Here is a 25,243-nt window from a genome sequence, read left to right on the forward strand (position 1 = left end):
TGGAGAAAAGTCACCAGACATATGGCCCTGGACCAGACTCGTTCCTTGCTTTTTTGTAAAAATAGCTGACAATATGAACACCACTCCAATCTGTGTTTCTCATGAATTTGCTATTGGAGGCAGTATCTGAAGATGGAAGCAGGTTTCTGTCTAAGAAACGTAGCAGAAAAGTGCTATTGCGTGAAGGCTGATACTCCTCCAACTTCAACATTGAGCTATTGATACAATACATCAGCAGGTATGTGATGGAAAGAATTTCAAACATCTTACATCAAAAAGAAAACATTTGGTCAGGATACGTGGAGATCTGTTCTTAAAACAGAGTCTGAAAGTGAATTTCAGGGGCATTTAGTAGTCTCACACGTGCTCCTGTGTAGTGGCGTTTAACAACACTACGTTAGGAATGTAGTAATTCCAAGTGAAAAGCTCTTATGTATATATTATTTTGTTTTGCTAATTTGTCTTTTAAATATTAAAATGGAAGAAGACATTGTCACTGAATTAAATTAATACAATCTGATTTGCAAAGAAAAAAGACAATTTGAAAAAAGATCCCTGAAAAAGACAATGGTAAGCCCACGAATGCCTTATGTGCACCCTACCTCTGCATTATCTTTTTGTGTTGCTATAGATTTAAGCATTAATTGAGTGGAAGAGGTACGATGAACTCTTCTGCCAGCCTGTTCCGCATAATGTGTAACTCAAAAAGTTGGGAACTGCCATTGTCAATATAAGCATATCCAGATTGATTGATTTAATGTGGAAAACCATAATGTCATACCTTCAAAACAATACTATTACTGCATGGGAAGGAAATAAATGCTCACACTAAAGGACTCTCATTCTTATGCATTTCATTCATTAAATAGTGTTAAATAGAAAATTACAAATATTATTAATGTGTTTAGCAGCTGCAAACAATATTAGCACTGAAAGAACTTAAAAATGTTTAAAGGTTGCATTTGTCATGCAACAGGAACAAAGTTGAGCCTCTAAATGCATTATTGTATCACTGTGGCAGAGTACACTGTGAATCAAAGAATAGTGTATTTAAAAAATATATATATATTTGTATACATTGACTATCTGTGTACCTTTTTTGTGACTTCCAACATTTGGATGCGCCTTTGCCGAGAGATGATCAGCTGCAGATGGGATGCAAGACAGGAGACAGTCCACTGTGCAAGCAGATGTCTGTCTAGTGTAGTCAATGTAGTTTGAGGCAAGCTATAAAATGCACTTTAATAAATATGGATGACGTCAAAGTGGGAAGATAAAATGATTTAAAATATTTTATATACATCAGGTGGAACTGGGAGGCAGTTTATTTCTTTAACCCAGTACTATGATCATGCATTTGAATTTCTTGTTGGACTTAGTGATGCAACAGATTTATTCTTGTTCACTAACTGTACTTCCTTTGGCATTTGGACTTGTAGGTAAGGAAACCCTCTACCCCACAGACAGTCATAATGAAAAGCCTATTTCCAGTGGTGAAGGGGACTCAGTGAAACGATAACCTAAGGAGTTCTGTTGTCATGCTTCGGTCTTTCAAGAGACCAGTCTCAACTGTACTTCCGCATAGCTTTTAGCACCTAATTGTGCAAGAGGACAGGACCTTATATCTTTGAAGCACCTGCTCTCAGCTCAGACTGAAAGGTCGAAAGCAAAATTAAATAAACATAAAGGAAAGACAATTTCCATGCCCTCAACATAGTTCCTTCGGGACCAAGACAAAGCCCTCTAAGGTTTGTGAAGTGCAGCAGCATTTTGAAATGTTGGCCGATTGTCACTGCATTCTTAAAGACACCATGACTACAAAGCACTTAAAAGCAGTCAGAGCTCACTTCTTATTATACAGGTGTCCAAATGTTGAACATTCAAAATAAGAATGTTTTTAACCTGCGTACGTATATATGAATTACAGTTTGGCACACAGGAAATGGACTAGGTATAGAAGTACACATTCAATGCCTAACCGTTCTTTCAAAATGTTAATTAGTGAGAAACGGCTGATGTATTGAAAGCCACTAAGAAGTCTATCAGCACAAATATTCCTAAGTTACCAGAGTCAAGGGAGCGGAGCAAATCATCCGCAATTTGCATAAGTACAGTTTCTGTGCTGCAGTCCTGTTTAAATTGAGACTGGAAAGTGTCAAGGAAATATGCCTGGGAGCAGAGGGAAAGCTGGTTGACAACACAGCTTTCTAAAACCTTTCCCTAAGGATGGAAGTATTGAGTGAGGATTGAACTTACTCGGGCTACTAATGTCAGCTCATGGATTTTTTCAAGTGGAGAGAGAGTGGTTCAATTTTCGAACTGTTGAGGAAAACACATTGATTGGGTAAAAAATTGAAGAGATCGGTCCAACATGTTAGCAGATGTTTGTCCATGTCCTTGCTACTGGAGTCAGGTAATGCGTCAGAGGCGACCGCACAGTTTAATCTTGGTTGTAAGTTCAAGCTACTCTGATTCCAAGACTATGTCGAAAAGCAACCAGGTTTACTGGACATTATGCTTCAGTTTGAAGTTGTTTGAGTTGTTGGATCTTGGGGGAAACAACAGTTCGATAGATTTTACTTTCCCCTCAAATAAATTCACAAAGTCTCTGTGCTTGGCTTCTGAAGCATGAGCTATGATAAAGGATTTCCGACTGTTTAATTACCTCAAATAACAAACAGAAGCTTTGGATGATTCTTAAAGGTGTGCCGCAGAGATCGGATATGTGAGGATCTACCTTTTAAGAAGTATGTGTTATGCTGTCTTCCAGCAACCTCAAGACTGGCTCAGATAAGAGCTAGAAGGATTGTCTCTACTGTTTTTGCAGACATTTTTTTCAGAAAATAAATCTTTCAAGATCTAGGGCAGTGGTTCCAAACCTGGGGCCCACGAAGCCTCCACAGGGGGTCCACGACTGCTTAGAAAATTAAATAAGATTAACAGATTATGTCCCTACCTTTCAGTATGGACTGAGTGGGGGCTCCCCGGATTCCAATAATGAATAAGTGATCCAGTAATGATAATGTGAGGGTCCACAGAAGTCAAAAGATTGGGAACCACTGATCTAGGGGATGAATAGTTGCATTATTTTCTGCGGAGCACTTTCATTGTTCACATTTTCCATTCACTCTCTGTATTCATCAGTTGTGGTACTAATGTCTTGTAGAGAACCATCAGTGGAAAAATTTGATAGTAAGGGTGCCAATCTGAAAGTTGTTTCTGTCCCAAAACCATATGTTTTCTTTTTTAAGTTGACCTAAGACTTTCGGATGGACAAAGGTTGACATGAGATGAATTTGTAAGTGGTCAGACCCATCAAATGGAACGGGATCCACTGCAATCCGAAGTGTATCATTTGAGATGATCAGACCTAGAATGGCGCCTTTCTAATGGGTGGGTTTCTGAGAGTGTTGGAAGAGATTATTGACGCGAACATTTGAGTCTGGACATCAAGCATGATAGTTGTGTAATTGGTTGTGCTAAAAAATATGTTTTCTTAGTCATATGGGTTAGGGAGTGTAGGAAGCTGGCCTGGTGTGTGGAAGACTGCAAGAAAACCATTGGTGGATTCCTGAAGAAAGAAGACCTGTGGAGGGAGGGGACCAGGTCCAAGAGTCACAGTGGAGTCCAAGAGGAGTAGGAGGTATTACCCACCTAGTTGTGGATGCAAAAGTCGGTCGACGGTTCTAAAGAACAGGTCAGCAATGCAGCCCAGGAGTTGGTGAAGAGTTCTTGATGGATGCAGAAGATGTCCCACGCCGGAAGGAAGATCGCAGATGGGTGTCGGTGCGGGATTTCCACCAACAAACCTTGACAAAGGCAAACTCGCAGCTAGTGGAAAGGAGGTGCTGCCGGGGACCAGCTAGGCCCCAGAGGACTCAACCCGGAAGAGGGGGAGTGAGAGCAGACCATCAGAATCGCAGAGAGTCCACAGGAGCAGTCTGGGGCACAGAAGTCACAGAAGGAGCCCACGCAGCACTGCAAAAGTGAATCCCACGCCTCAGGAGAACCATGCAGGAGGCTGGGATTTGCAGGAAGGAGTGCTGGGGATTGGAGCTGCACATCGCCTGAAGATCCATTGGAGGAGACGCAAACAATCCTTGGCAGCTGTAGGAGACGCAGTGCACAGGGGTGCTGTCCTGCGTGGGAAGGCAAAGGCTTACCTCCACCAAAGTTGGGCAGCTGGCAGAGAGGGCAGGGTAGGTGCCTCCGCCGCCCGCCAAACTCATAATGAGGTCCTTAGTCTCTTTTGTAGAGTGCTTACTCAGCAGTCTGTGTCGTGAATGACAAGCAGAAGATTCATTTTGAGGGACCCCTTTCCATGTGCAGTGATATTGGCCGGCAATCATTGCTTCCAGGAATTCTCTTAAAATCTCTTTTTTGAAACTTTTCATAGCATATTTCAATTAATTCATTGGATATCAATGATTAAAGAAACTAATTACCAATTTAGAGAGATGGTTTAAGGGAGATGATTTGAGAGTGGGTATCTCAAAAGCTTTGTAGAAGTCTTAAAAACGGATTAGAACATGAATGCTCCTTTTTAGGCTGACCTTAGTGCACCTAACCAATTCTTCATCATCAAATCTCTGAATGTGTGCCACGGACAAGCATCTACTTTAGTATCCACAGGCAGCTTCATGTACCTAAGGCTATGTACTAAAGCAGAAAAAGGTTTCTCAATTACGAGAGAGCAAAAACAACATGGTATTATATATTAAACTGCTTTGTTTGAAGAGGATAATTTTGTTGTTTTAGTGCCTTTTCTTTTTGTTGGTGTGTGCACAGAAAGTTCTTCTTCCAGGAATCGTGTGACTAGTTAAGACAAAGACTTTTATTAGCAGGAAACACAGTAGTATCTAGGTGTAACTGGAACAAAATATAGTCATTTCAGTGGCTCAGGTAGCTGGAACTGCTGAAGTAACGATGCTCCTCATCATGTCCAGATTAAACACATCGATAATGGCCTATACTTTTCAGAAATAGTTCATAGGAGCCTCATGAGATTGTTAAGCCAAATGTTAAAAAATACACTTTTAGACCTTGAGTACCAAGACGTTAATTTCTTCCATTTACCGCAATGCAAGTCATGCTTCAAGTTTCACGAGAGAAGGGAGAAAAGTACGTAGAGATCATTTTAATATTACATTTCAATGCCTGAGGCACAAAAAAGAACAAAGATGGCAGTCTACAGTAGTTTGAGACATGTGATGGTCCTTGTTTTACTTTCTATTTAAATTTCAGGCAAAAAGAATATGATGGCTGCTTCCAGTGTGACTAATGAGAGACATCAACCAAAGTGAGCTGTAGCAGCCAAAGACTGCCAGATGTCAGAATGTGGACACCATAGAAGACTGGCTTTTAGGCAACAGAGCATGTGCAGGAAACTGACTGCAGAGACTATGCTTCTTTAGTGAGTCTCACTGTGGAATGGCCTGAAGCATAGGAGCTACTGGACAATCTGACCCCCTCAACACACCCAGAGAACCAGTCTCCTTCTACAAGACATGAGAGGATGCCTCTGAAAGCGCATACATGGCTCCTCTCACCAAGGTCTCCTATGGCACATATTTGCTGTGGCATGTCTTCAGGTCGAAAGATTCCCCAAGAACATGGCAATCTGCAAGGAGTCTAAAAATATCCTAGGTACGGATTCATGGGGTACAAGATAGTTCTTCTATATTCGTGTAGAAGGCTAACGAGGGCAAAGAATAACAGAGACTGTTATCATGAGTCACCAGAGACTCAAGCAAGGCATCAATCCCCGTGGCCATTTCGTTTGCTGCCTATAAATATCAATTGACTAAGATTCTGCTTACATTCTATTTGGAGAACAATGCCAAATTTTTAGACTCATATAATTGAAGCATATCATGGTCATATGGTCATCATGGACAAGGACATAATTTTGGGATCAGGTGCCCCGAGTTATAAGGCTAAAAGTGAACAGGCGGTCATCTTACAGTCAGGACTGGAGTCTTGAGAAAAACAGTAGGAAAAAGTTTCCTGCAGTTAAAAAGTTTAAAAATAAATACATTACTTTCTAAATACAATGCATGTGACATAAAGACCTGAATGTGGGATAAAGGAGAAATTTGTATAGTTGTATGATAGACTTTGAATCCTTAAAGACTCCAGAGGAGGTGGAAGAACAAAACACCAAACAATAAACAAAACAGCCAATAGCATAAGGTAAGAAGGCAATACTCCTCTTGAGAGGAGCCAAAGCCAACAGTGTGAATATTTAACATACTGGTTAACATTATGTCATCTGACAGCAGCACTATCAAGCCAGACCTAATAAGCAGGATGCTGTCAATGTACTTATAAAAGTTCAAACTACTAGATTAAGCTATACAGAGGGTTCCTGTGCACACTGAAAAGGTTAGAGGGTAAGGCAGATCCCGCAGAACCCCAACATTAATGATTAAAGATGAAGCCTAAAACCAGCATACAGACAATGACAAAATCAGCTGCCATCCAGAAGTCATATGCGGCCACTATGAGCACAGATTCAGTGCTGTGCCCTGTTCTACAAGCTGCCTGCACTGGACTTATGCTGCCAGCAGACGTGTATAGCTATCTACTGATATGAATTTCTAAGAGCATTGGCAGCAACCTGCAGAAGAGAAATAGGCATTGAGTTCCTCATCGTCAAGGAGTCGGCTTTCAGTTTTTAAAAATAGGAGTAGCCAGCACTCAGACAATACTTGGTAGGATATAAGAAATGAGGAACAAACTTAATGATTCCACAGCATCTGAAACAGTTAATCCAAGTGAGGCAGCCCACACAACTCATATCTTTAAAATAACTATCATTATCGGCAATAGATTACATTGATGGTGTCAATTTTCGCAAAAAAGTAGTTTAGCTCAGTTTAATACTGTTAATTATTGAACTTGTGAATGAAAAGCAGGAGTCAGTTAAAATCTTTGCCGTTTGAAAGACCATTTTTGAGAATTTTGAGCAGCCAATATTTACGACTGCACATAAACTCCAGACATTTAACATCAGTCTCTAACCATATAAGCAGAGTACCTTGAAACAAAGTGATGTGTCTTTTTATGGTGCTAAAATCACTTCCAGCACCATATTTATCTTTGTGAAGGATATTTTACACTGAGCTATTTCACATGTAACTTGCCCAGATTTTATTGAAATACTAGAATGCACCTGCAGTTATAGTAGCAGCTCCGTCCCGTATAACCACCACAGATCAGAAAGCACAAGAACAACCTTTAGAATGGTGGTTTACATGCCAGACATATTTTTATTATAAACAATTTGTATAGATTTTTACTCATAGCAATGCAGAACAATAGACATTTCCACCATCATGTTCAAACATCGCTTTATTAGGGTATGTTCTAATTTGACCATTGATATCAATTATCCAGTTTTTGCCATGCAATGTGCTAAACCTGTATTCACCCAGTCAGTATTTAGGCCAAAGTACCAGTGCCTGCATATTTTATTGTGGTTTGGGGCACTCTCTTGCCTGCTAGACCGCCTTCTCGGTGTTTTCACAGTAGTCTATGCCCCTTATCCCTTCAGCCATCTTTGGGGTCTATTTTATTTTACATTTTTTGGGGAGTTCTCTTTTTGCTCGTAGGCTGCCTATCTGAATCTTACGACCAGAGTCCTCTGAGTTCTTTGTTCCTCTTTGCTGCTCCTGAAGATGAGAGCACCTTTTGGACGACCATACATCAGTTGCAAGGAATTCTAAAAATCTACCCATGCAGGCGTAAGAAACAGAATGCACTGTATGAATTGTTGTTAGTAGATACTGCACCTGGGCTATATTCATGCTACTACTGTTTGCCCAGACCAAAAGTGGGAAGCCTTGAAAGGGACAGTGAGGGCCTGGGCAGGGTATTTTTCTCCACTGGAGATAGCAACAGGGACGGATTGGCAACGCAGGCAGTCGGGCATTGGTCAATGGGCCGGTGTCTCTGTACACTTTGTGGGACGTTTTTTCTTTTTCTCAGCCCACAGAGGGCAGTGGACAGGGAAACAAAGAAGCCACGCTCGGGGCTGTGTGAAGTGGTGTTCAGTGATCATCAGCTGTGGACTCCCCTTGACCATTGTCATTTAAAAAATGTACATTTGGACAATGTGTACAGTTTACATTCTTCTGCGAATAAGTGCTTTATGGAAGCAAGATTAGTGGATGTAATCTTTTTTGCAAAAATCCCGCTTATATGTGGATCACAGTTTCAATATAATTTGTGACCTCAGTTTAAAAAACAAAATGTGATGGAGAGTGATGAAGAGATATTCAAATAATGTGTGGAGGTGTGATATATTTGTTGTAACTAAGATATTGCAAATATGTGCATATAACTTTATGTATGGAATGTCTCAGTTCATTGATTCACTTATGGTGTTATTGTCCTTAACAATTTACTAAGAGTTTATTATAATTAAAATACATTACCAATGTTCAATTGATAAGTTAATTGTCAGTAAGTCATTACTAGTATTCGTCCCTACTATCTACCTTTACCTCATCGTCAGATTTGGTGCTACAGCATGTGTCTCACACATGGAGGAGCATGTGAAGAATTGTGGGGGATTGTTACACAGATGGAATACTTTAACCAATATCACTAGTTGGCTGCAAATCACTTGAACCTTGACTCTGAGAACAGCGGGTGTTTATTACTTCTTCTGAATTCCGTGTGGAAAAGTGAAAATGGTGCACTTTGTAGGTATGCATGCGTTTTTCTCGGACCATAAAGTATTACACATATTGCTTACATCCATCATCTACCTACTTCGTCCTCTTTCTATAGCTAATGTATCTTTTCTTCTGGTTCCCTAATCTTTCCGTCTCTACCTTATGTTTCTCCCCATTACCCCTATCACTACCTCAATTCTAGTTCTACTTCACCTTTCTCATTATACTGTCTCTTTACTTCTCTGTTCACCTCTTCTTTTCCTCCAGCCCTCCAGTAGCTACTACCCAGCAGAACTGGGGATCATTATCTAACCAGAGAATAGCACACAAAGAAGGAGGGGAAGAGGGACAAGGCGGGGAAGAAAAATGAAGAGGAAATTATTAGATTTCATTCATCATCATCATCATTTAACTTTATTTCGGTAAGTAAAAAACATACCATAAAAGTACAGTAAAAACATCATAAATTTTGAATTTTTTTTTAAGATTAATCGAACACTAAAAAATATAAGCACAATTAAAAAAAAATTAAAACGATAATAAGGAGTTAAAATCCAAACAAAATGATCAAAATATACATCTCCTAGATTTAGAATATACCACACAGCAAGGACCCTATTCCCTATGCCCATAAGTGTCCAGTAATACAATAGGAGAGTATCTTTATCCTGAGAATTAAATACTAAAAATCAGACATCAAAAAGTCAATAAATATACATACATAGATCTAAAAGTTTGTTACCCAGTCTTATTCTTTAAAATAGCTAATCTAAGGTGCCAGATTGATTCGAGAAATTTTGCCACTGGTAAAACTACCTGGGCAGATGGATCAGATTTTAAAATTCTCTCAACATGAAGATAGGACCTGGCGCCTATAGATTTGCAGAGCGGGATGATCCAAAAAGCTCTTTGTTTGTGATATGCATGACAATAAAAAAAGACATGTGAAATAGACTCTTCACGTTGGCAGCCCATCGGACAAAGCTTGGATCTATTAATAGGACAATGACATTTGTACGTTAGAGAACAGAGGGAGGGACCCAATTCTGAATCTAACAAAAAGAGCTCGCGCAAATGGAGATAATGCTATATCCATATAAGGCTCAAATTCGTAGTGGCATTTAATTGATAAATAATTGTCAGACATAGACAGCGGGGCAATCTTAGTAAATTGCACAATCTGAACGTTGTGCCAAAAAGCATCCTTCAGTAACTGCACAGAGTTTTTGGGAATGGAAAGTGGGTCCAACCAATAGGACCCTAAACCTAGATGGGATAAGGACTCTTTAACATAGGCACACCATTTCGTTTTGCTAATAGTGTTGCAGCCCACCAGTTTGAGAAGCCCACAGCGAAATGGAGAAAGGGCGTCTGTTATCCAAAGCCGGATCCAATATAATAGAGGCCTTAAAGCGGCAATCTGTGAGATAGAAAAAAGATTTAAATCCATACGGATGGGCAGGGATGGAGTACTAGTAGGAACTTTTAATAATGATTTCAAAAATTGATTTTCCGCCCTTGCCAGATCCACCAGGTTGCAATGGCCCCAAAGTTCGGCACCGTATAGGCCCCCCCCCCCCCGGGCTTGAGATTTGTATATTTCGAGGGCGGGGGACATTGCAAATTTGGGAGATCTAGAAGCAAATTTTATGATGCCACCCGCCCTTTGCTTCAGGCACAATAAAGATTTCTGGCGTGTGCGTGCCAAAGGTGTGAGTCTTCCAATTTAATACCTAACTAGTCAAAAGTGCCCACTCTTTCCAAGGGGGCGCCATCTAGGTATACCAGTCTCTTCATTTTGCACCTATTGTCCCCAAAGACCACATATTTAGTTTTTACTGAGTTGATTTCCAACCCATGGTCCTTGCAAAATTCCAAAAATCGTGATAGCACTCTGAAAAGGCCCGTGGCAGTTCGCGAGAGTAGCAGGGTGTCGTCTGCAAACAAAAGACAGGGGAACTTCTGGCCACTCAGATTCGGGGCATCAGCATGGCAATCTGAGAGGTATGGGATACAAGCATTAATAAACAATAGGAATAGGGTGGGCGCAAGGACACACCCCTGCCTCACACCTCGCGTTGTGGAAAAAGCTGGGGTCAGGTCGCCAGCCGAACCTCAGCGAACTCTGAAATAGTTATCAGAATAAAGGTCTTTGATAATATTAATCAGAGAACCCGGAACTCCAATATTGCTCAAGACCTCCCAAAGCTTGGCACGCGGAACAAGGTCAAACGCAGATTTCAAATCGACAAAGGCCACATATAAATGACCGTTGTCTACATCTACGGTCTTCCACTTGATGGTAGTAAATCGGAAGACCTGATCGATGGTACTGACCTTGTCCCGGAAACCAGCCTGGAGATGGCTTAAAACCTGTTTTTTTGTTATCCAGTATTTTAATCTGGATAACAACTGGAAGGAGAATATCTTTTGCAAGTTGTCTAATAGACTAATCGGTCTATAGTTCCCTGGGGAACTCTTATCTCCTTTTTTATGTATAGGGACAATAATAGCCACCTTCCACGTAACTGGGTAAGATCGAGTTGTCAGAACAATACTCGATAACCTATTAATGTACCGGGTCCAAACAGGTAAGTCTGATTTATACAGGTCCGAGGGAACCCTGTCTAGGCCAGGAGCCTTCCCTTTTCTTTGAGCATGGATTGCCAACTCAGTTTCTTTTAAGGTAAAGGGCGACACACGAGGAAAGCATAATGAAGAATCAGTAGGAGTGTTGTTCAAGTCGGAACAGGACCCATAAAGTTCCCGAAAATGGGAAAGCCAAGATTCTGCATCAATATGGCATTCAGGAGTGATTGAAAGGGCGGGGTCTCTACGTGAGACCAAGGTCCAGAAAAGTTTAAGATCACGGGCATTAGCCGCCTCCATCAAACCCTCCCACAATTTTTCCTCGTATTTACATTTAGATGACTTACAAATTGAAGCATAGTTCCTTCTCGCATGTATAATAACATCCTGGCTCTTTTGCTTTAGAGCTTTGGACAAAAGGCTCTTGGCCTCCCGACATTCCTTATCAAACCACTTGCGATTAGGCAAGGAAGAATTGTTTTGAGTTGAGGGAGGTTTAGTAAAGAGCTCCTTAAGATCCATAAAAAAAGTCGCATGAGAGGACATAACTTCTGAGGGAGATAAAACAATAGAGTCATCAAAAAGCTGATGGCAAGAAACTAAATCGCGGAGCTTATCTTTGAGCAGGTTAGATTTCAGAAACGAAGACCATCTCAGCACGCGCCTATTGCTGGATAATTCCAGCCGGTCGCTGGGAGCATCCAAAACGTGAGATGGAGTGTGCCCTAAAAAAAAAAAAAGAGTTGCATTATATTCAATTTGTAAGGGGGCATGATCACTAATGCACCGAGAACCCACCTCTACATTGACTATAAGATGCCAGACTCGCAGATATAAAATAACATAGTGCAGAGTGCTACTATAATGGCCTCTGTAGAAGGTGGGTCTAAAATTGTCATTTGAAAATCAGCCATTTCCAAAACGAAGGCCATAAGTTACTACAAGGTCTATTATCCGCATAACCCTAGGGGAAGGAGTACATGACACTGGTTGGATTAAAAACGGGGGGAGATTCCATGCTTCATCTTCGGCCTGGATAGACTCAGCAAAGGCTGAATCAAATTAAATTTGGGCATTGAGATCACCTGCAATAATAACACAGTATTTAGAATAAAGGTCAGATAAAAGTTTATACAACAGATGAATGGTACCAGACTGGTGGTTAGAGGGGCCTGGCCTATTATAAATATTAATACATAGCACCGGAATACCTGTGATAGGCCATATTACTATTGCAAGAATATCGCAAGAGTCAACAGTGATTTCCTTTACCCTACCCACCTCAGTCAACTTAACCCAAGTGCATAGACCCCCGCTCGCCCTTCCCCTAGAATACTGAATCGCCTTTTTAGTAAAACAACAATAGCCTTGCCTGAACACACAATCCATAGACCAAGTTTCCTGAAACATACATATGGAGAAAGTTTCAACATAAGCCCCCCAGTCCGGATCAGATAATTTGCTCTTGATGCCAGACACATTCCAGGACAATATTTTCCTTGTTGTAATGCTACAAACTGTCCTGCACGAGTCGGCATCAGGAGCTGAATTCGAAATCCCATTAGTAATGCAGGGTAGAGCCCTCGTAGTGTTAGCACCCAAACCAAATAAAGATCTTTGGGGTAACGCTGCCCGGGCGTGTGGAACGTTGTGTTTGCAAGAATTAGGATAGCGTAGTCAATCCACATCTGATGTGTCCCCTGAGGAAGCAGGGTCTCGTGTGAAAGTACCTTTGTTATAAACCAGAGCAGCCCCGTCGCCAAAAAAAGGCAACGAGCCAGGGGAGACAATTGAAACAGAAGCATTTCGAGGAATTGGGTTGACTCTAGATGGACGAAAGGGCATAAGCTCTTGACCCATAGCAGGCAAGATTTCTCTAAAAAATATGTCAGATCTTGGTGAATTGAGAGCTTCCATCTGCAAAATCCCCTTAACTAAAGCGGGTCTGGCGAGATGAAGTTTGATAGTGTCCCGCCCACCAGGGCCTCGCACACGAGAAGCAAAGACAATATCCGCGTGGATGATAGAACCACAACCCCTAGTGTGGCGAATCCAATACGACACCTTGTTGATAAGAGAAGTATCATCTTCTCTTGTGTGAAGTGAAAGTCGAGGGACATTACACATGTCAATGCAATTTCGGTTGGGTACACAAATAGAATGGGTCACAGATTGACCCGAATTTAAAAAAAGAGGAGGTGAATTCGCTTGAGCTGAAGTCAAATGATTTCCATGTTGATATCTATGACTAAAGCCTTTGACTGATTCCCTTGGCAATGGGGAGTCTACTGGTGAAGCAACAGGAACCAGTGGCCGAGAAACTTGCGCTATGACTGGATTCGGGATGCACTGAGGAGTTAGGTCAGATTTTTTGAGAAGTTTAAGGACCTCAAATAAAAGACTCTTCAATTCCCCGACTTCATGCTTTAGACTGGATATCAGAGCTAAGGCGTCGTCGCTAGGTGGATCGAGAATGGGTTTAGAAGGCACAGAAAGCAGAGGCTGTGTAGCACTCGCCAATTCTGGTTGGTCCAAAACAGAAAACCGATTTGTACATGGAATCTCATTGATAATAGAAACAGAAGGGATTACATCCAAATTGTGACCAATACCAGGTGAAAGTGAAGAATTAGCCAAACCAGTCGAGCTGAGAGAGACAGCAACATGAGGTGAAGTTTTCTGAGGCTGTGTATCAGTAGGTTTAGTGGAGCCGGTTGTTAAAAATGGAAGTAAAGATCCTGATTTCAGTTTCTTGCGGGCATTGCCCTCTTTTTCCTTAAGGATGGATTCCACTTCCTCAATTAAGTTATCAATTTCTCTGGAAACGCAATTGGAATGAATTTGCGTTGCTCTGTTGGGTTTAGAGCTTTTAGGTTTGGCTGAGCCAGGTCAGGACTAGAGCGAATCTTGCGTTTTCCCATGACAAAATAGGGAGTAGAAAGGAAAAGAAAGAGAAAAGAAAAACATTTATTCAGCCCTCCTGGTCAGCACAATGGAAAAACAAAAAATTAGGGAGTGTGGCCCAGCCCAGCCTCTTCCGGGCACTGACGGGCGAAGGACGGGCCCGCCCTTGGCCCGGGCGCCGCCTGCGCGCGTCCCGCGACGGCGGGAGCGCAAGGTAAACTTAAAGGGCTCCTGCCCTACGTCACAGCTCCCAGCACCAGCAGCGCGCTTCCCGCGACGGCGGGAGCGCGAGGTAAATTTAAAGGGCTCCTGCCCCACGTCACAGCTCCCAGCACCAGCAGCGCGCTTCCCGCGACGGCGGGAGCGCGAGATAAATTTAAAGGGCTCCTGCCCCACGTCACAGCTTCCAGCACCAGCAGCGCGCTTCCCGTGATGGCGGGAACGCGAGGTAAATTTAAAGGGCTCCTGCCCCACGTCACAGCTCCCAGCACCAGCAGCGCGCTTCCCGCGACGGCGGGAGCGCAAGGTAAATTTAAAGGGCTCCTGCCCCACGTCATAGCTCCCAGCACCAGCAACGCACTTCCCCCCCAGCACCAGCAACGCGCTTCCCCAGATTTCATTCAATGGAATGGTGAAAATCCTCAGAACAGCGCTTTGGTTTTCATTGTTGCTGTAAGAATGGCATGACTAAACATCAAATCACCCTTACCTTACCTTACCACTAAAAAGGCACAAAATAGGCTGGTTACACAGAGAATTCCACGTAAAATGTTGTTGCAATTTAATGGTCCGAGTATTATTGTTAATAATGTACACACTTCACCCAAGAAATATTTTTTAAGCATCATTCCAGATTGTCTAATGTTATGACATTGGCTTGAACACAGGTACTCACAAACATTTTTCCAGGACCCACAAAGTTTGGTCTGTGATGTGAATGGAGGCCCACTGATACCAGCAGGGTAGCGTTCAGATGGGTGGGGGAGGGGGGTCTTGGTGGTAAGGTGAGTGTAAGGGAAGCACAGCTTATACATCTAGTTAGTTCCTGAAGTACACAAAAACTTGGGATTAATCCCGGCTTCACAACCTAACTAGACTATGTGATCCTTGGCAATTGTTTTGTTTCACTTTCTATCCTATTTCTTTATTATCGCATATGAGGACCTCAAAATACATGACTTCAGGATGCGTTCTGTTCAAATCCTTCTCCTGTGTTTGATTTAATAAACCATAATGTGGTTCATGTATAATAGAAACCCAGCCAAAGAGTGCACATAAGAACTTACTTGCCTCTTAGTACACCACTGGCATTATTGTCAGGGGAGACGGGGATTAGAATGAATTTTTCTGAATTAATGTTTTAAAACTATCACGATCCAAATTACTTCTCAAAGCACTGATATAATTTGATGTACAAAGGTGAAACACTTCTGCATGTTAATGAAATACACTTTGAATTTTGAACAGACTTTATCACCTTTCTTAAACTTCAATTAACCTTTCAATACGTACTTGCCTGTTTAGTTAGCATCTTTTAATGTTAGTGCTGAATCAAGTAAACAGCAGCCCAGTGCTGTTCTTGACCAGGAGGCCGCAAGTTAAGGTCAGGAGGGTTGTATGTGGACTCTGGGACATACTTTGATTATCGCTGGGCTAGAATGTGCTTTCTTTGAGTATTATTGGCCTGAAGTACTTTTTCTGTGCGGTGCTCTTACTAAAAAATGTAAAGCTGTTACAATAAAATGTCAAATTATGCTTAGTGAATAACCACGCCACACTAGAAGTACAGGAAGATGTATTTGTTGGTAATTTTCCTCTTTTCTGGTTGTTCTCACTAAGCCTGAATGAATGAGATTAACAACTGGATGCTTTATTTGTCTAGGGAAAGAAATGGAATTGAAGAAAAGAAAAGGGGGTGCTGAAAAATTGCAAGAGAAGAAGAGAAGACTGTTTGAAAAAGAAGTGAGAGAAAACAAGAACATTTTCAACATGTTCACAATGGAGACCAAAAAGCTATATCACAATGCTTGTACTACAGCAGTGGGTCCTCTATCAACAGGTGCAAATATTTTGGCCGTTACTTTGACAGCCGACTCCACTTGCAAACGATAGAACATGATTCCGAAAGAATGGAGGATGTACAGTCAGAGGAAGCAGGAGTCTTGTCTGCTGAGGCAACTAAAGGTGTAACTGGAAAGGAGGAGTCACAAATCAGTACTTCTGCAACGCCTGGAGCAAATTTGGAGGAAGCAAAGGAATAGAGTTACAAGGCTACTCCAGCAGATGAAGCAACTAAATCCTCGATGTCAGGGAGCTCTGTATCCATCTTACTGCCAGGATCAGAGATATGATGGAGACAAAAGGAATGGAGCAATCAGAGATAGTTGACTTTTTCCTTCAATGGCCAAGGCATGATAGGCTTTCCAAGTGCTTTCAGTATCACCTGACCCAACCTTCCAAATGTCAACAGTTTAATCGTCAGTTGGCATTTATGAGAGAAGTTGGAACTATGCAACACTGGTTAAGCTTTTGAGAAATCCAAAAAGCTTTCTTTTGCACAGTTTGATTAGCATTTAGCAAATGTGAAGATAGTGGTCCATTTATTCGAGGGCTGAAAAATTTTAGGCACTTGTACATGTGCATTACAGAACATGAGGCATCCCAATTTCACAAAAGATGCACTGATTCGAATATGATGGCCATCTATGGAGTTGACATTACCAATCTCCTCTTCTCGCGGCAGACAACATATCGTGTACTACAAGTCAGAAGAAGGAGAGAAATATTGGAGCAGTGGATGAAGTTATTAAGGTGACTGGTAAAAGAGGGCTCAACTATCACAGGAAATTAGTGTTTGTTTTTGAGTTGGATAAAAATTTGCTTGATCATGGAAACTTTCTTGAACTCATCCTTCTCCTGTCAAAATATGATCAACCTCTTAAACAACACTTTGACTCTCCAACTTCCAAAGCAAAACAGAAAGGTGGCCATGGTGAGTCTGTGACCTTCATGTGAAAAACTACTTTTTTGATATGTAATAGAAACAATTTCCAACGTGATAAAAAGACACATTACGCGAGAAATACACGACACAGGCATATAGTCAATCAAAATCAACTCAACTCAAGATGTAACTGTTACTGATCATTGTTAGTTTTCATCTGATATGTCACAGACACTGTACATGAACGCCTAATAGCAGTCAGAAATTGCACTTTGTCAAGAGGAAAAGGTTTATTTGAGTTGGAACAAACTGCAATTCAACAAAATGGTGTTGACATAGCTAGGTGCATTGGAAATGCGACTTTTAGTGCTTCCAACATGCAAGGCCAGTACAATGCACTTAGTACTTGGCTAAGCAATGAATCCCCAAGTCACATACATGTCTGGTGCTATGCACATGTGTTAAACATTGTACTTATTGATGTGACACAAGCATCTATGGCTTCCACCTCTGTCTTTGAACTGATACACTTGTGCAGTCTTTCTCCGGAAGTCATATAAAAGGATGGTTGTGTGGTGTGAGCTGGCAAAGTATAGGTGGACAGTCCAGATCTCAAAAAGGTTCTTGGCTCTTTCAATAATCTTGCTGATAATACATTTATTGATTTGGTCAAAGCTCTTCATATTATTTCATCTGACAATCTTAGATTTGTTCCAAGCCATACAATTTGCTGAGGGGCTATGCAAATTTCAAACCGTCCTAACAGCCCACTGTATCTGTGCATTTTTGCATAAACCACGCCACTAAGTATCTCCAAACAAGTGGAATGAATATCCTAGAGCACAGAGAATGGTGTTGGACACTATAAAACTCCTTACAACAGAGTCCCGCAATTTTGAAACTCTGTAATCTGCTGCCACAAAATCTGTAGAGTCGACCAACACAGGCTTAGAAGAACGGAACTGTGACCAAAAAGTAGAAATGGCACTTCCTGATGGGGAAAGTGTCCTTTAAAAAGATGCCTGGGATGAGCACAAAGGGGGAGCCTATAACCATAGCTAAAGATCAATTTCTATTTGGGTGTACAATACAGTATTGGGCATGGATATTCAAAGTCTGACTACTTGTGTCAAGACCCACTAAACTTTGGCAGCAGATATTGCACGCCTGGACCCAAAGAACTTCACTCAGAGTCTCCCAGGCAATACTCTTGTGAAACTTTGTTCCTTGCTGCAAAACATATATAGCTCCATAACTTTGCAGACTTTGCAGGAAGAACTTCAAGATTTTGCTGCTAAATAGGCAAATTTAAAAATGACACTACCTGAGGAGTGCAACAGGGAAGACCAGACTAATGAAGCCCCATCACTGCAAGTAGAAGAATTTGACCAATAACATGAGGTTGGAGATGCTCCAGAAAATACTTTGGTCAAAATCTACAGAATTGTGTGGGCATTAGATTTCATTATTTTGGGGAGCTTTAGATTCTGCTTTCCATATGTGACTTTTACATGTTTCTCTCTCTCTCTCTCTGTCTGTTATTACAGGTTTGATTCTCAGAGGCCAAACCAAGTGCATAAAAAAAGAGCTAGCACAGACAAGTCTCAGCAAAAGGTACTTATGTTCAAAGAAAAGTGCAAAATGTGTGAGCAAGCTAGATTTCCTTTCTTTTGAGCATTTTGGAAAATATTTTTATGGCTAATATGCAAAATGTTTGTCATTAAAGGTTCTATTCTCCAAGGCAGAGGTTCAGAGCAGCTCCTTCTTTTAGTTCTGTTATTACAGGTTCTATTCCAAGAGATGTCTAAACCTTTCCCCTTGACTTTGTCCTAGACTTCCGATTTATGTGATGATCAGAGTCAAGGGCATAACTGGTTGGGAAGGTGTATCTAATTACACTATGCAGAGCGTTAAGACTGCAAGTAAGTATTCAGTTTTCAGAAGTGCAGTGTTCCTGGTCTTCACCAATGCTACTGGCTCTATAAGCCTTTAAATGTTTAATTTCATAAACATTTCTTTAAAAACTACACCTCTGAGAGTAACCACATGGTGTTTCATTGAAAGGGCATGTCCCGTGAATGTGGGCCACTTTTTTTTGGCAGTGCCCAGCCCAAATTGTGATCCTAATCCAACCCTGTGTAGCAACTAGATACACTAACCATGTAAATGACCATTCGAGCATTCATTCATTTATTGGATCTGTAAATAGACTGTTGAGCTCTGAGCTTGTGCACCCCCAGGCTACATCCCTTAGCATGAGCATCCTGTGACTGCTTGCTCGCTAATCTCAGAGTCAAGTTTCAGAAAGGCTTATACTTTGCCCAGTTTCCAGAGCCATAATACAACAGCCCGGGACATTAGAGACAGACATCTGCAGCCCTCATAGTTGAGGCACAGTAGCCCCTGCCTGCCCAGGGCCACTGGTGGCAAATAAAAAAACAATTAAAAAAAAAGAAAATCACAAGCAACAATGGAAAATGAAGAAACAATAAACAAGTATTCAACCCATACCTCAAAGTCATAATTCTTGGACAACGTTATTTGTTTACTTCTAATGGCAAGTTACTGCTGTGTCTTAATTTCCCCATATTTTTCTATTTGTGCAATTTGTGTACAAGGTCTGTGGTTTGTAACTGGCTTAGAAATATTTTGCACTGATTCAAAATGCTCAGGCAGCATGTGCAACTTGCAGCAATCACACAGTTTTTGTACAGATTTCTTCTGCCTTGCTAATATCAGAGTTTCCCTAGCTTGGATTCTTTTCCCCTGCGGGAGGTAGTCCCAATGAATAACCATGTTACATGCCCTCTTACTGGCGATGCTAAAGGGAGAGAACTTTTGTTTATACTAAGAGTGGAAGGCAACTAATTCATTAGATGTGCAGTACAAGCATTCTCAGGGCAAAACAATGAATTAAAGCACTACACAAATAGTATTCTGTTCTGTAAACTAGCCTTTCTGCATTCAATAAATGTGCCTAGTTTGGCATCACTTTATATTGATCATTTGCTGAGCTCTGTTAAGTCCATCACTAACAAATGCAAACATGGAGCACTGACATAGCCAAGATATTTATCAGGTTTAGAGCCTAGAGGATCCAGTTTAAAACTGTCGTTGTCATCTTAAACTGAGACATTGTCAAAGACCCCTAACTGCCCTTTAGCCGAGTCAGCCTTTTAAAACAGAATCGTCAGTTGCATACTTTTGCATTCAAAATCGGTTTCAAATCTCTAAGGGAGTGGCATGTTTTCCCATTGCCATAGATGGATGTCGGGGAAGTGCAAGTAAGTAAAATCTACACAGAATAATGCTGTCCGATCTTTAAAAAATACTAATAAAAGCCATTTATGTTCTAAAGAGAAGGGTATACTTCAGCTTTCCATTGAAATATAGTGAGCATAGCATGTTTTGAACTGGAGACAGTATTACACTCTGGTAGTTAGGATTGTGGTGCATGGTGAGAGATCTGTGGCTGTCTCAATAGTAAGATACCATTGCACAGTTGTTTGCTTGCCCACTGTCTTTAAATGAGTGGGTTGGAAGTATTAACAGCGATGCACTGAAAAATCTCCCATCTGAGGAGATGAAGCGATTGGGTTGGATGAGCACCAAAATCATCACAGACTGCAAAGGTCGTGAGGCTCATCGAACTCAGGCAGAGGTCCTGAACTTCAAAATACCTTCACTTTGGGGCATTTGCTGGCTTTACCATATATTACAATTACAATTACAATGGTCACAAGAGAGAAGCAGAGTTCTAAGAGGCTGCCATTTCTATAAACCTTTGCCTATATTCAACTTACTTATTTCTCCAGTCTTAGGTGTGAGTGGTTGTTGCATTGGGTATCTAGAGTTCCTGAAACCATGGAGAAGCACCATGACAGTACCAGGGTATCACAGAAGCCAAGAATGGGCTAATGACCTTCACTTCTGGGCAAATATCACAGGTAACTGAAGTAGCTACTGTGTGTGCAACAGCCCCACAAGAAAACAAATATAAGATTCTCTTGAAAAATAAATGGGACATTACCGAAAAGGGAAGCAAACCTATGAGATCCTAGCCTAGGCACCAAGCAGCTGGAAAACACACAGTATGAAAATTAATAGACTGCTCCTGCAGCAGCATTACCTGAGCCTCCCCGAGTCCAAGCTCAATGGCCTCCAAGGAGGAGTGCAGAAGGCTAGATTTTTCTTGTACCACACTGGCTTCTTGCTGCTGCTCTAGGCTTTTCATGGTCTCCAGCAATGTGGACAGCATGGAGTTGTGCTCATTGCGCAAGGTCTCCAGTCCCTGGATCACTGCCTTAGTGCTCAGGACGATCTCCTCCTGGGAGAGTTTCTCCAGTTTCTCCTCCCGTGGGTAAACCATAGTGGCAGGAGTATGTTGTGCCTAGAGAGAGACAGGAAGCAAAAGATGACAGTGGTTCATCTACAGCCTTGAGTACCCTTAGCTTGCCATGCACAATAATTCAAAAGCTTGCACTACCCATCAGTAATCCAAACATGCAATGCACAGTCTTGAGTACAACATATCAAACTGACGGGTGGCTATATATGATGTTAACACAACTCAAATGGTAGGCTACTGTTCAGGTATATAAACAGAGGCCAAGTTTCAAAATATAACAGAAAACATAGACCAATGTGAGGCAGGGGACAGGAGGGGGGGCAGCAGGGAAAGTGGGGTGAAGAACAGAACTGGGAAGGAGAAGTGAGAGTTTAGAATTACACCTGAAAGCCTGGTTTGTGAGAGGGGATTTGTCAATCAGTGTGTGAATGTTACAGGAGGTAAGTGATAAAGGGGAACTGAGGGGGAAGGCAAAGTAGGGAAAGTGAGGTGAGGGGAGGAAAGTAAACTGGATAGGGGCTTCCTGAAGTGGGTACAAGGGGCTGTGGAAAAGGAGGGACAGGATGAAAGGCGAGGAGACGAAAGGGAAAATGGGGAAGGGAGGGGAGGGGAAGGTAGAAGTGTCAGAATTAGGAAGGAGACAGGGCCAACTTTTAGTGGGGCATGGGGCAAGACAGAAAGTAGAAGTGTAGGGGGAGAGAGGAGACAGAGTAGTGAGATGAGGAAAGTGATCAAGGGGGAGAGAGGAGAATTAGAGCATAGTGAAAAGTGGCTAACCGGCAACACACAGCACATAAGTGCAAGTTCAAAAGAGGTTCTAAAAGGTGGAAGATATTCCAGGAGCATTGTAAGAGTAATAAATAGCTGGCACCCAGGTGGAGGAGCAATATGCCAGTGAGGCTGGACATTAGTAGATCAGAACCATAAACAAGCATTTGCAATGCAATATGTCTCACATTTTATTGAGTTAGAGCTATTGGTATTATAAATTCAGAACTGGACTTTTCTTGCCATATAAACTGCTCAACCCCGCCTCATGATTTCAACTTTTTCTGCCATGTTTTGGTGGTCACTAGCGGCTACTGTTAACAGAATGAAAAGTCTTGCAAGCATTTTTGCCTCACATTTGAACAAAGCTCTAATAAAGTTAACAATAGGAGAGTAGCCCGAGAAGATTTATGGCCCCAATAAAGAAGATAAGCAATGCCCCATGTGCGGTTGTCTCTGAGGGCTGGAAGATAAGGCTCTGCAAGTTCAGCATCATTGCTAGGTTTAGCTACATTCTACCAGAAAGGGCACATTGTGGCTTACTTGAGCAGTGAGCTAAATGTTTAGGCACCGGGTATTTCTTTTGTAAAATAAGCTTATTTTAGGAGCCAGAGGTAAACAAGGACAGCACTGGAATAAAGCCAAAACAAATGTCAGTGCCATGGGTGGAGGTGGGAGGAATGGAATTCTGTAATAAAACACAAGCCGCTACCAGCCTAAAACACCTACAGTGAAAAGTGAGCAACCAAGAATTGACAAAAGAAGTCCGTCACAGCAACAGATGAAGAATCCAGAGTGGAATAACACAGTTGTTGGTCACTGCTCTGAAACAAAAAAAGGAGGGAGAAAAAGGCAGAAGTGACCACCAACAAGCAGGAATTTTTCAAGAGCACTGAAACCAACAAATGAAATCGCTTTAAGCCATAAGAAGTATACCAAAAGTATACAAGAGGGTGAATGCTTACACTCAACCTAACAAGCAGGATCATAGATGGTCTGCTGTAGGCATGAAGGGCTCTGGATGCTGCACGCTGTTAAACATTTAGCACTGGGTGAATCAGAATGTGTTGTGTATATGCTGGTCTCTATTAACAAGGGTGGGACAAGCTCTGTTCCATCTTACATCTAGACTACTATTCCCAGTGCTAAAATGGACCCATCCATCAAAGGGTGGTGTGGTGGCTCTTGTGACGTGAAAATTTCACCTGATAAGCAGATAGGTCCTCCTGTGCTATCCTCTACTCTCTCAGGCAACATTAGCAAAATATCTGTATTGTCACTGAAGTGCCCCTACAATGCGGATCTGGTGAGCACACTACTCTTCACTGCTGAAACTATGTCAGCTGTAGAAGCCTGAAATCTAGGAGCTCATGATGAGTTGACAGTCCAAGGATCCTGACTACCAGCATGCCTCAGCTTGCTGTGCCACAGTTCCATCACCACATACGGCCTCTCACCCTCTGCACCAATGATGGCCAAGATGTCCGCTGTCATTGAAACTTTAAAAAGCACACCACAACTAGCATAATTGGGGCACATTCCTTCTAGAGCTCTGCTAGCAACCCACTCTCCCTTGACAATCCCTGCTTCTCATTCCATGATCACATTGTCCATAGCAGTGCAGTGTCCTGCATCTTGTGTCACCTGCTTCCTAGGTGCGAGCTCTGGATCACAATATTTTATCACTCAGGAGTTGCCCATGACCAACAGCCTTTCTAATTTAACTAAAGGTTTTGGCGTTTCCCCTTGCTCAAACGATATATACCTCAACATCTCACATGCACGTCCGGCTTGTAATATTCAAGCAGGACTAGGACTTTGAGAGATGCAGACTCCTCAAAATGGAATGTGACGGGAAACACAGAACTGTGATGAAGAGTAGTAAGACTCGGAGTATAGGGGATCACAAATAAGTAATCACTGCATTTCATCGTAGCTACCCTGCTTTATAAGAGGTTTGGGCATACTTCTGGAGACATACTCATCAGGACTAACAAACTCCACTGCCTCCTTGGGCTATCTATCCCTAGTATCCCTTTGAGTGGCTTGTCTCAGCCTATTCACTAAAGCCTCTAGATGACAATTATGGGTGGTATTTTGGATGTTAGATTAGACCTTCTTTTAGGCCTCATGCTCTCATAGGAAAATAAAGTGCATTCTAACATTTCCTGTTCCCTCTGGGCCACAAGATTCTGGTATCCAAGGCTCTCAACATTGCCGGCTAATTTCTCTTTACTTTCAGAAATTCCTCGAGTCTCAAATCTGATTAATCCTCACCAACCTACATCTGTGAAATACTGTTTCTCCTCTACCCCTCTTTCCTTCCTGGGGATTTTCTTCTGTCTCCATTTGCTGTTGGCTTTTCTAGACTGGGACAGATTCCTACTTCTACTGCAGGCAACTATGGCTAGAAAGCTGATTTGGCTAACCCGCTGTAATCAGTAATTTGTGTTTGGTGTAATTCTGCAAAAACATTACTCAAAATATGGACTTTACCAATCAAAGTGATTTGTACTTCAATAGAGGTAATCCGATTCCCTTTCATCTGTTTTACCAAGTGTTAGAGGCAGAAATTACCAAGCTACCCTTCCATCCTTCCAAACCTCTATTTGGGATTAGATGAGCTTCTGATGTTAAGGGTCAAATTCCCAAACCTTTTGATGACCTTGGGTGCACAAAAATGCAATTATGTTACTCAACTCCATATATAATTTTATGTTCAGTCTGGTGTATTTTCCTCCACTGTACATTTAGAGGCAAGAGCAGTATAGTTTTTAGATAAATTCCCACCCTTGAGGTGCACCTAAAACAATTAAGGTAAAAGACGCATAGTATAACATTTCAACGGTTTGAAGGGATGATAACAGTCCTATTTCACAAAGCCAAAGTGGAAGAGTTTTTTTTTCAGAAATAAAGATGGAAAGGGATTGAATCAGTAAAATATGCAAATGACCTCTCCAAAGCCAGTATATCGCATATAAACATAACATAGTTAAGTGTTTTTTTTTT

General features: G+C 41.7%; 1 protein-coding gene across 2 annotated transcripts in view; it reads right to left on the reverse strand.

Moving 5' to 3' along the window:
• Positions 1–25,243, reverse strand: part of KLC2 (kinesin light chain 2) — a 310,347-nt gene that overhangs the window by 257,691 nt on the left and 27,413 nt on the right. For both annotated transcript variants that reach the window (XM_069207926.1, XM_069207927.1), the window contains exon 2: positions 21,248–21,508. In XM_069207926.1, the coding sequence (XP_069064027.1) occupies positions 21,248–21,487 (240 nt within the window). In that variant the 5' untranslated portion in view covers positions 21,488–21,508. The remainder of the gene's footprint in view (positions 1–21,247; positions 21,509–25,243) is intronic.

Source organism: Pleurodeles waltl, chromosome 9 (assembly GCF_031143425.1).
Source record: "Pleurodeles waltl isolate 20211129_DDA chromosome 9, aPleWal1.hap1.20221129, whole genome shotgun sequence".
Taxonomy (NCBI): Eukaryota; Metazoa; Chordata; class Amphibia; order Caudata; family Salamandridae; genus Pleurodeles; species Pleurodeles waltl.